The sequence below is a fragment of the Quercus suber genome, unplaced genomic scaffold (genome assembly GCF_002906115.3).
Source record: "Quercus suber isolate HL8 unplaced genomic scaffold, Cork oak 2.0 scaffold_669, whole genome shotgun sequence".
NCBI classification, from domain to species: Eukaryota; Viridiplantae; Streptophyta; class Magnoliopsida; order Fagales; family Fagaceae; genus Quercus; species Quercus suber.
In genome coordinates, this window is record NW_027070110.1 from 183,284 (window position 1) to 195,715 (window position 12,432).

The 12,432-nt window shown below is 35.2% G+C and overlaps 1 protein-coding gene across 2 annotated transcripts; it reads right to left on the reverse strand.

Moving 5' to 3' along the window:
- Positions 1–3,254: 3,254 nt before the first annotated feature.
- Positions 3,255–11,210, reverse strand: LOC112024720 (uncharacterized). Of its 2 annotated transcripts, XM_024057353.2 has the most exons (5): positions 10,865–11,205; positions 8,629–10,428; positions 8,242–8,434; positions 3,693–4,057; positions 3,255–3,599 (listed from the first exon to the last, which is right to left on the reverse strand). In XM_024057353.2, the coding sequence occupies exons 2-4, from the start codon at positions 10,239–10,241 to the stop codon at positions 3,836–3,838; spliced, it is 2,028 nt and encodes a 675-aa protein (XP_023913121.1). In that variant the 5' UTR covers positions 10,242–10,428; positions 10,865–11,205; the 3' UTR covers positions 3,255–3,599; positions 3,693–3,835. The 2 variants fall into 2 exon arrangements, with proteins under 2 accessions (XP_023913121.1, XP_065622042.1); XM_065765970.1 differs by lacking the exons at positions 3,255–3,599; positions 3,693–4,057 and having other exon boundaries at positions 8,316–8,456; positions 10,865–11,210.
- Positions 11,211–12,432: the final 1,222 nt, after the last annotated feature.

Sequence of the window (12,432 nt, forward strand, 5' to 3'; positions counted from 1 at the left end):
TTTTGAACATGATTTTAGCCTGTGTATAATTATACACTGTATATAATTATTACTCAAAACCTTATATTTATTCCATTCATTTTTCTACTGTAAAACTTATCTTTCTGAAAAATTAGGAAATGCGGTAGATTTATACCAAATACAAGCCTAATGTTTATGTGATTCATTCATAACGATGGGCTCTTCTACGAAACTCTCTTTATTGATAGTTGCTTTCTTATTTTAAAATTGCCTTTATTTTCTTTCGATCTTTCATAATTTGGTAATAAAGGAAATTAAAAGTTACTATGACTTTTGAATGGAGTTGTGGTATGCCTTTGTATTAGAACCCCTTTCCTTCTCTCTTATGTGTGTGTGCGTTTGTTTCTCAAAAAATAATAATAATAATAATAACTTTGCATTTTATTACTTTTTTTTTTTCAAAAGAAGTAAAATTTCCTAAAAATAAATTTAAGTAAAAAATACTTCAAAATTTTACCTTACCATCTCCAAACTATGCCTAATTGAAAATTTCCCAATATTTCACAAATTTGAGGATTAAAACCTAGATGTGGCAAACAAGCGGGTCGGTTCGGGTTAGTCAATCAAGTTGCAGGTCAAAACGGGTTATTTTAAGCAGGTTAGGAAACAAGTCGGGTCAATCGGGTTGTGAGTCGGGTCAGGTTAGCCCTTTTTTCACTTGAATTTTTTTTTTTTTAATGAAAACAACATAGATTTGCCATTTAGAAAGTCGTGCAGAAAATTACTTGATGTAAAATGCATTACTTTGAATTTACTACTCATATCAAGAACGAGCTCAGCTAAACAAATTAACACTTGTTCAATAATTTTAAAATTATACAAATCCCAACATTGCTAACCAAAACAAAATGGCACAAAGGATAAGTAAAGCAAATACACAAGTTTCATTTCTACACAATATCAACATCCCAAAACATAAAACAAAATTACAATTACCTTATTGGATAACTAATTTGACAAAAAATAAAAACGTATAAGAAATTTACAATCTTGAAAACTAATTTTATAATCTATTATCAATTGTGATTGACACTCTATTTCAATTTGAGAATATACATTAAATTTTGATTGTTTACTTATTTATTTTATACATTGTCTCTTTTATGAATATCATGTCATTGTTAAACAACACACAATCCATGAAATATCATAATTTATTTTGAAAAACCGTTTATTTTGGACATGAATTGTTAAAAATAGGCCTAAGCATTCATAACTTATACTAATTTCATTTATACTTTGGCTTCACCCTTTTCACACCTATAAATGTTTTTCATACATGTCTATAATTTTAAATATATGTTTTTAACTCTACTATAACCAAATTATTTTGGCATGTACTTTGTTATTTGATATTTAAAAATTTTTACTCATTGCAGAATCCCTCAACCTTTCATCTTTCAATTCATTTACATGCAGTTATGTAAAGATCTCAATTGTTTCCTTAAAGCTCATAGCAACCAATTAAACTAATATTGTCCTAATTTTATTATTTTTTATAAATAAATAATAAAAAAATTTAAAAATGGTTCGAGTCACAGGTCGGGTTGGGTTGACCCACAAAAGACGGGTTGGGTCAACCCATTTCTGCTTTAATAAATAAATAAACTAAACTAAACTTTCGAGTTCTTAAATGTGAGCACAATCAGACCATCCAACAGTTTCGATTGTGATTAACTTTTCTCATTGATTCAATGAGGGGGAAAAAAAATCTTGTTACAGTTGACATTTCAATAGTTTTTATGATGTTTGTGGTTTTAAGAATCTGGCATTGAAGTTCATCAATCTAACCCAGTAATTGCAATATCATTAGCTCAATCGAGTAACAGTTCAAACCATTGCATCAATTTCCTCATAACAACATTGTGTAATGTATACCTATTGTTTTGGCTAGTTTGCAGTATCAATTCATTTGTTAGAGGAGAAAGACTGAGGACATGACGCACGATTTTAGAATAAAACAAACTTATAAGATATTTAAAAGATTAAGATTAGAAAAAGGCAAAGAATGTCAGCTTCAGCCATCAATTTTTCACTTTGGTGGAATTTGAAATTTTTACGGTAGAGATGAGATGAGATGGCTATGTGGTCCTGTTTTAGAACTTGAATCCATTCCTTTCAATTTCATATAGGGATGGAATCCTAGAAAAATGAAGTAAACAGTCTTTGTCATGCCCCCAACATAATTAGTATGATTTATATAAAATCTTGTATTGATTTAACTTTTTGATTCTTGCAATGAAACCCCACCACTGGTCTGATTTTATTTTTTATTTTTTATTTTTTATTTTTTATTTTTTATTTTTATTCTTCTAAATTTGTTAACCTGGTTGAATTTCAATGACATGTTATATGTATCAACTGTCTTTGAATCAATGACCTAAATGGCTAAATCATTCGTGATTGGTATTGACGTGTAATCATGCAAAGATCAATTCAAAGAAAATCATCACAACTTAAAGTACACGCAAACCTTGTTTACATATAAAACATGTTCATGATTCGTTGACCCAATGTTTAAAAAAACCAAAACTGGTAGGTGAATTGAATCGAGCAATTCAAGTGCTGAAAATGAAAGTTAAATTGAGCAATTGGGTCCAGTTTTAAAGCATTCCTCATAGCCTAGTGATACTTCCTTCACCCAATTTAGGGAGAGGGAGCCTAACCATAAGGGGCACAAGCCCATGTAAATAGCATAAAAGTTGGTCAAAGTTCCAAAAAGAAACAGCCGAATAGGGGAGGAATCAGTGGTGGGGTTCCGAAACTTTTAAGAGGATTTCTATAATTGATTGGGTTCTTGACAAATGGCACTCAAATGAACCAAGTTTCTAAAGTCAGCTCAATTCCCTTCTCTGGAGGTAAACTTGAAGATGCTTCAAGCAAGAATAAATTTGAATAGCCTCCAGAATAAATTTTTGCCTAACGGACCGAAGTACATATACTTTGGGGTTACTTTTTAAATTTTCCCTATTACATCTTCTTGGCATTGATTCATCTTTATTAACTAACCTGAAGCTTTTATCAACATTACATCCCACTGATCTGTAAATCATCGAAACAGCAAAAGAATCATTGAATCAGGCAAGAAAAGGTTTTTTTTTTTTTTTTTTTGTTTTTCCTAGGTAGGAATAAGCGGATCTTCTTGCCAAAATATTTTGAGGAAAATAATCCTATATTTGTACTAATGCACAACTTGCTTTCTGTCTCTATGTTCTCTGTTTACCTAAACACTATTCACAAAAAAACACTTCATCTTGCAGAAACTGTTTAGCGTTAACAATCGCATTACATAGCTCGATCCTTGATATTCATGAAAGATATGCCCCACCGTATAGATTGAAAACATTTTTGAGATTATAAAAACTACAAGTGAGAGCTCTTCCGTGAGTTACTCTACACGTTTCTAGCCTACAGTTGATCCCACAAATGAAAGCAGCATAAATCTTCAACTTCCATTAAAAAGGCAAACACCAATCCCCACAAATTTTGAAATATCGAATTTGTTTGTAGGGTTTCAATTTTTTCAAGTGTGCTTGGGGCACAGGTGATTCAGTAGCAGTTTTGAAATTCTTGTTCACCTGTTTGTTCAAAGGATACAAAGTCAAAATAACAGTATTATATTGATAGCGTGATTTTAAGGAATTGAGATTTTGTATAGATATCAATCTTACCTCATAATCAGTTGTGCCCTAAGTCAGAGAACTCCCAGTCTGATAACAGAGGAAGCTGAAAAATAATCAACATTTGCTGTCCTTCAGCAGAATGAGAATACCTTCTGTACCATAGACAACATGTTTCCTAGCCAGGCTATTTATTATCTGGGTGAAATGGAAGACACAACCCCAACTTGTACTGATGGGTGCCCAGGAAGTTTTTTCATTTCGGGACTTCCTTGAAGAAGAGATGCTCTTTTTGGGTTTAATAGAAGAAGCTGCTGCATGTCCTTAGGAAGCACATTGAAAACTGCCTGCAGGTCTCCCTTCAGTTTCTGATGAGTTAATACAGACTCTGCACTAGCACTTCCCGATTCCTGCAGCTGAAGATTTGCATTTGATGGAAATGTAAATATATTGCCATAGTATCTTCATTATATAAATATGAATTCATGCAAGTTATATTTCACATAAAACAATATTGTGCATAAGCACTACATAGTTAAAATTCTATAAAAAAATGTTGTACTACAAAGTTTGTCATTTCGGAGACTGCTACTCATTTTGATGATTTCTAATGAATAGCCAAATGAATCGTCCAATCACGTTTAGACTAACATCCCAAACCATCACGTGTGTGTGTGCGCGCGCATACCCTCATTGGTTTATATAACTGGTCTAACTTGATTCCATTAAGATACATATCTAGCGGTATAATATGTTGTACAATGAAGAAACATCCGAAGTCAGAAGCTCAGAGATCCCATTTTGACAGTATCTAAATATAGAACATACAGCTTCCTATTCATATATTAAGATAAGAATAATACTATCAAATGTAAAAATAAATAATAAATAAAGTAATGGCAGAGATGATGAATATACAATTTACATTTACTTTTGCATTATATGAAATTTTTTTTATAAAAAAGGCCTAAATGCAAAACATCCCCTGGGATTTGGGTCAGTTGCAAAAATCCCCCTTTGGGTTTCAATTCTTTCTTATAACGTCTTGAGGTTTTCATATCAGTCAAATTGACCCCTTAGACTACCTTTTGATAACCTTTATGGACGGAAAAATCACACGACCAGTGGTCCAAATCAGTTGATAAATCTTCTTACTAAGGTCACATAATGAGTACATGATTTTTCCGTCCATTAAAGTTAACAGAAGTTAGTCTCAAGGGTTAATTTGGGCGGATATGGATACCTCAGGGTGATAAAAGGAAGAACTGAAACTCTAAAGGGTGTGTTTGCAACTGACCCAAACCCCAGGGGTTGTTTTTGCATTTTGGTCAATTTATCCACACATTGGTTTATAAAGCTCATCTGATTGAAGAATATTCAGATAGGGTGTTTTGTAATGTATAGCATCCACAAGTGTAGTAGTAGAAGGCCCTTAGTTCCCACCATTAATATTGAATAACAGAGATAAAATTGATATTTATATAGACTAAGGACACCCACGCATGATTTACATAGCTGGTCTGGACTTCAGAATGCAGCTAGGAAATGTTGGGAACAAAAATCCATTTCAAACCCTCAAAGCAATTCGTATTGGCCAAATCCCTATTAGTGGATACCACAAACTTCTCTCTTAGGTACTCATGAGCAGTCATCCAGTTTAATTCTATTTCTTTTACTTTCTAATATTGTAATTCCTCGTCTTCATCTAGTCATCATTACCATTAAAAGGCTACAAATTCTTGCTAAATTTTTACACTTATCATGTGAAGTTTGATGAATCTGATGCTATCACCAGATGTACTTCAGCTTCTAAGCCTAAATAGTATACCTTGGTAATTTAATACTACATTAATTATGATCCAAGCAACTATCAGATGCTGATATCTTTCTAAGTAGTCCAAGCATTTACCTCCCTCTAAATGAATCACATCACGCATAAAAGAATAAAATTTCACACATCCAAACATTGATATCTTTTGAAGTAGTCTCTCCATCACATCAAAAGCTCCCTCCCAGATTTAAGCATTACCAAAGAATTCCCAATAAAGTGAAAACAGACTAAAGCTCCTTAGCAATAGTACAATGCAGAAAAAGGCGATCGCCTCCCCATTTTTTTTTTTGAACAAACAACACTAATGAACAATGATGTCCTTGCACTTTTTCAGCTTATCCACAGTTAGATTTTACCTTGTTCCAGTGTCCCAAAAAAAAGGAGCTACCTTCGTTGAAGCCTTTTGCCTTCCACTAAAAACTCCTAACAAATCCCAATAATATGACCTAAATCAAACTTAGGATTTCTAGACATTACCGAACCCATTCTGTCCATTCCACTGATTAACTCTCACTGCATTAAGTACCAATGAAGTACGTCATTAACACTCTACACATACCTTGTTATAGTGGCATCTTTATTCATTGCAATGGAAAACATTTCAGGAAGAGAAGATAAAATGGTACATCTCCACACCATAAATCATGTCAAATGCGAATGCAACTCCCACCACCAACAAAAATGTTTTAATATACGTCAAGAACATCTCCCAACCACACCTAATATGCTTCCACAGGCTCACATGATAAGTAGCACTGATGAAATACTTGCAGATCCTAGCCACCAACCACCACACAGATCTGCCAGTGACCAACCATCCCTGCCAGCATATTGCAGATTGTAACTCACTTAACCATTACATATTTGCCACTCACTGGCATCAATTCTGCTCACTGCCCAAACCTCCATATTGAGTAGGGTAACACTCTATATCCTAACCGGTGCAGACACCAAGATTAGTGCTAATTGAATTTCAAATTTTGAAATTCCATTAATGTAATTTTATCCTGATTGAGGATTATGTGGGATTATGCCTTTTGTTTTTGTTTTTGAATTAGTTCTCTTATTGATGTACTCTTTGAAAGCGTATTTAAAAAGCTCTAAAAAAACAAACAAGACAGATTATTGAGGAATGAAATTTTAAATTGGAATTTTAGAATTGCTGGGTGTTGATTTCTAGCAACTTAGGAGATGATTATATAGCCAAATAAGAAATGGGTTTTTACAGTCTTGCCAATAGTGTAGTTTCAAATACAAAAATAGTTTTCTAATTGTAAAATTATATGCTTCTTCGAGCTTTCCTATTTCCAAATTCCAATCTTGTCCGGCAGTTTTGCATTAGCAATACCAGAACCCCAGGAACCAAAACAGATATTTCAAATTGAGAAACATAACTAGCAATAAGAAAATTACAGTTTCCAATATGGTAATGACTCATATTTCATGTGGATTATACTTCACAATTGACAGAAAAGAATGTTGAAAACAGAACAAGGTTTAAGCTTTGTAAGAATGGAAAGGAAAAATATGTATTAGAGTGTAGTCCTTCTACAATGGATGGATAACCCCAACCCGAAATGTCGGATTTAGAAAGAAGAGAGACAAAAAGCGACACGCTCAAAATCAAAACTTGTGAGAATTTAAAGACGACTGAAAAATCCTCCATGGTAGGAAAATGAAATAAAGTCAAATTCTAGAAAACTGACAACACGATTGGGATAGTTTATTTACCCTAATTTTTAACACCTATTGATCTCAATAATTAACAAGTTCCTAATTTATCAAATATAGGTCACAATCAACTTCTATCTCCACATGACATATTAGGAAACACAAGTTTTGCAGGTAATAGAAGGTGGAAGCATGGATGAGAGAGATTGATTACTATGTCAATTTTTGAGTTAGCATTGATTATTGCTTTTAAATTCAGAGAAAATGTTTTTTTTTTTTGGGATAATACAACAATGGGGGTGGGGAAATTTGAACCTTGGTATAATTCCTCCTCGACCCAGCCATTATTATCTAATACCACTTGAGTCATACTATCAGGGCGTAATTGCAGCTATCCACCCTAAACTATCCATTTAGGTCATTTGCAGTGTCCACCCAAGATTACAAATTTTGCAATTAACGCCCTACTTTGAGATAAATCAGCAATGTCTACCCCCACCAATCAAAATTAGTATACAATTAATAAATGAGAGAGTTGGTTGGATAGTGAGGTGCATTATACATCAAAATTAACATATTGGTTCTCATATTTCAATTTCCACCCCCAACCAGCCGATTCATTTTTTGCTAATTTTTACATTGATTTCCAATTGTGGAATGGACATTGCGAATTAATCTTAAATTAGGGTGTTGATTGCAAAATTTATAGCTCAGGATGAACATTGCAAATGATCTCATAGTTTAGGGTAGAGAGCTAAATTAACCCCATTACTAGTAAGACAAGTTTAAGAGGTAATCACTACACCAATCATCAGTTAATCACCCTTTTTACAATTTTAAATCTTTGATGTAGTCACACAAAGCACTTGATCCATGTCACCTTATGATCCCTCTCATGAAGAGATCAGTGCTGTCTTACTATGATTCAGAGCTCACAGTAAGTGCTGTTTTGAATATAAGGTGCTCTCTTGAAAGCTGCAAATGCTTCAAAATCAAAAAGATTCTTATATGTGTTTTTTGTTAAATCATGTTTCTTAAAAAATGGCTGAAGATAAAAGCACAACCAAGAAGAAAACAGGATATAAGGGGGAAAAACACCTGTATTTCTTCAAGAAAATGCCTCTCAATGGCATTGAAGGAATCCACAATTTCCAACTCAGACCTTTTAGAAATAAACTGCTGTATGTCAGTGTTCATCCTTGCCTGCCTCCACAGTTTATGCTGTTCTTGTTCAGCAACAGCACGCCTTCTTTGAAACCATGGCATAAAGTTGGGTCCTCTAAGAAAACGCCTGGGTAGAAAGGGAAGCATCTCTATATCAAAAACATTCATTTACAGAATAAGTTGACAAAAGGTAACTAAGTAAATATGCAGGAACAATTAAACTTAAGGACGCCATATTTGATGAGAACAATGTAAGAGAAAGATGAGGGGTCATTTGGGTAGTGGTAGTAAATGATGTATGTGGTAGTCAGTAATCATCACCTGTACAAGTCCAGCCAGTTAGACTTCATTCTCTTTGATAAGAACTTCCCTGGACCTCTTGCTGACAAACTTGCAAGAAATTCATCAGCATTAAATGAAGGGAGAGGGGGAGGGTCAACAAATGGAGAAGAACTTTCTGAAGGTGTCTTAGTCCTAAAATATGGACCAAAAGGAGCCAAAAAATTGGTAGTGAGCTCCAAGAAATGCCGCCGCAATATCTCATTGTTAACAACTGACATTGACTCCTCAACCCTAGGTGACATCCCAGCATCTATAAGCCTATTTAAGATAGAAGTGTCCGGCTTTGTTATTGCACCATAAGTGGTCCAGATGGCTTCCTTATGTTCTGTCATGAGACAAAGAGGACCATCTCTTTTCAACTTCACAGCACTTAACAAGTTTGAAGGAGAAAACTTCTTCAAGGAAAGCTGTTGAAGACCAAATGCTTCTGATCTAGCAGAAAATTTTCCACTAGAAGATCTTGTTGTGAAGGCAAGCCTGTTTGAGTTGGGAGCTGGGCTTCCAACTGAAACAATGTGGGGCATCTTACGGAGAGCTTTAAGGAAAAAAAGGTTTGTCACACCCAAAACAATTGGAGGAAATGTGTCTCCTTCCTTAAGTGAGTTCAAGTGGGCAAACTCAGGGTCATGAATTGTAAAGTAAGGCCTAAAATCAACACTATAAAGTAGTGGTGCAACCAAACTCACAAGACTGGCAACAGCCTCACAACACTGGGGAGGTGTTGGTGCAATTACAAGAATAGGCTCACCAATCAGTAATAATTCCCACAACACCCAGAGCTGCAATAGAAGCCCACGGAATGTACCAAAAATATCTGAATCATGGAAAAGACCCTGCGGTACTGACTGATTATTGGGAAGAAAAGGAGCCATAGAGTAAGCAGACTCTTCAAACAACATTCCACTTTCTGACGGCAAGCTATGAGCAGGTGGCAAGTTCACTTTAAGCATTGCATTCCCTATAGGAAGATCCATTAGTTTACCAGGTTTAGGAGCAGGCCACATTGAAACAAAAGCAGCAATATGCTCAAGAGCTTTTTTTCCAATGTCAAAATACAATGGACCCATGATTTGTAACAAAGGTCTAAACACACTGGAATAAGGACTGAGAGACAAAATTACCACAGACTTCTGCTCACCACCTCGCTTTAGCCTCTCATCATGTCTCTGTCTATTAAAAACATAACCATACATATGTCTTGAATCTTTGTTATTCTTGCGAGTATTGGATCTTGTCAGATTTCTTTTGTCTGTGGACTTTGGAGATAACTCCTTATCAACTTCAGTTATCTCCGAGGAAGAGACAAGGACAGATTGAGAATCATTCTGCCTTCGAAACCGGAAAAAGAAGATACAATCATGAATACTTGAACGGTTCTGGTGCTGGGAAACAGAATCTGGGAAAGAACTAAAAGCGATTTCAAGTTCCTCATCTTTTGTAAGACAGCCAGGTGGGTAACACTCTTCAATGAGCTGACCCTGTTCAAGATCAAATCTAATAATACAAAAGGCCACAACCCATTGCCGCAAAGATGCAGGGTCAAGCTTTGGACTAAGTTCTGTCTTCACTGAAAAAGAAGGAGACCGACTCATTTCCTAGAAGTTCAATGCTGGCTTTTTATTAATCAAGAGTCAAAACCCATCCCCCATCATCTCCAGCAACCAATCATAAAATTACTAAGATTGTCTTCAAAGTTCAAAAAGACCATTGTCAAACTTTCCCACTCAATATTTTTCTGGGTTTTCTCCACTTCAACACTTGCAATCAAGAAATCAAAGCCTAACAAAGAAAAAGCAAAAAATACATTCATATGCACATTGAATGTGACAAGAGAGAGAGGGTGACAAACAACTCGAATAAGTAAAGTCATGTAGAGTAACAATATGATGCTTCATTGAAAAGCTTAAACATATACGTGCAAAAGGGAACACATTAAAATCTTTCATATTGAATTTCCATCAATTGAGCAACACAACCACTTGCATTACTTCAAGTTGATAAATTTCTTTCCATTTGTTTTTTGCCCAGATAAGTACTTCAGGTTCACAGACTTTCAGTAATTAGAAAACTATAAAGCACAGGAATCAAATCCATTTTCTTTCCTTTCCTCCCAGTTTCCCATCAAACAAACAAAGTATAAAGCCAGAAAGAAACACTATACAGCAATTACAGTTCAAATTCAGAGAGATCTATAACTGGGTTATCTGCATTTTACCTGAAATTCAAGAACCCAGATACAGTTTTTGCAAGAACCAATCTGGATCGGCAAGAATTGGGCTTCCAATTGCTCAAAAAACAAATGGGTAGCTGTGAAAAAAATAAAATATAGTTCAACAACACTGGGGTTTGTGTAGGAAGAGAAAGTTCGGGTTTTTCTCTAACCGTACGAATTGGAAGGTGAACTACCGAATTGGATTTTGATTATATGAAATTTCATAGGGAAATCTAAATGTATTAAGGTCTCTTTCAATCATGTTTAGACCCAAAACAAAAGTCACTTTCAATCTGAGTACTCTGCCAAAGTGGGAAATAAAAAATGTTCTTTTCTCTCTCTTATGTCTCTTAAATACTAGTTTTTTTTTTTTTTTGTGAAAGGATCTCATAAATACTAGTTTTTTATTAGGGGATACTAGTTATTCTCACACATGGCAAAATTCGATCAGATTCAATAATCTGCCCAAACCCAATGGAAAAAAAATATGGGAATGGGTATAGATTTTTGAACTTGTAAAAAATGAGTTTAGTGGGCCTTTTTTGTTAGATTGGGCTAGGCTGCCTCCTGCGGTATTAGGCCCAAATATTCTGAGTAAGGAAGTTGAGACCGGTCTAACTGCAACTGAACTTGGTCTGACTTATATGCAAACTATGTCTCGTTTGCCAAGGGCATGCTTACGGCAGACAGGGTTATTCTAAATGAGTCGTGGCAGGCAGACATGATAATAATAAAACAAAAGAGAATATTTTGGCTTCCTAATTAAAGCGAATAAATAATCCCTAATTAAGAAAGATAATCATAATAACAACAATCACTTTTATTAAGAAATCAAGGGAATAAGTGGGTAGCATATGAGTTAATCAAAAAAGAAAGAAATCAGATCAAGTCTGATCCGCAGGACCAAAACCAGAGAGAGAAGAACGTTTCTTCTCAACGCGAATAATCTCCCGAAGAAATCTTGTCGTGGAAATTAATCACTTTGAAGGAAACGGACCTGAATGGTTGGTGCCCAAGTGAACTCCTTGCTTCTAGCAGAGAGCAGGACTTTGAGAGGGAGAGAGGGAATCAACCTATTGGTGCATGCCTGCTGATCTAACTCTCTGTTTATTTCTTTCTTCATTTTTTAATTTTCCTCTTATCTTTCTTTTCTTTCCTCCAAACTTGTTTTCTATTTCGTAGATTTTCTTATAGGTTCTTGTTACCATGATTGTGGTTCTCCTCCCTTTTTTGTGCACAGCAAGGGCCTCCTTTTATAGTGCCTGCCGTGATTGGGTTTTACTATTTTAGCTCTTAACCAACTTTGTCTGGTCTGGGTGCACTTGCCGACCACCACTGGTTCGTCTGTGTGCCACTCCCCCTTACCAGACAAAAAAAACCTCTTTTATTTGTTTGTCTGTCGTGGCACCCTTTCCTGCTACGGTGTGGATGCTCTCTCTCTATCCCTCATGGCATGCACCTAGTGGTTCCAACTCAGCCTTGCTTCTTTTCAGTGTATATCATCCCAACAGGACACTTCCTCCAAAAGAGCCTGAGCAGGAACCTCAGAATAAGTTTTTTCCCTCTCCCCA

Bases quoted from the DNA above. Each gene is read 5' to 3' on its own strand.
- LOC112024720 (XM_024057353.2), bottom strand. From the start codon at position 10,241: ATGAGTCGGTCTCCTTCTTTTTCAGTGAAGACAGAACTTAGTCCAAAG. The intron at 8,435-8,628 runs GTGATGATTACT...CTTTCTACCCAG, and splicing joins AACTGGCTGGACTTGTACAG to GCGTTTTCTTAGAGGACCCA. The intron at 4,058-8,241 runs GTGTTTTTCCCC...GCAAATCTTCAG, and splicing joins ATTTTCTTGAAGAAATACAG to CTGCAGGAATCGGGAAGTGC.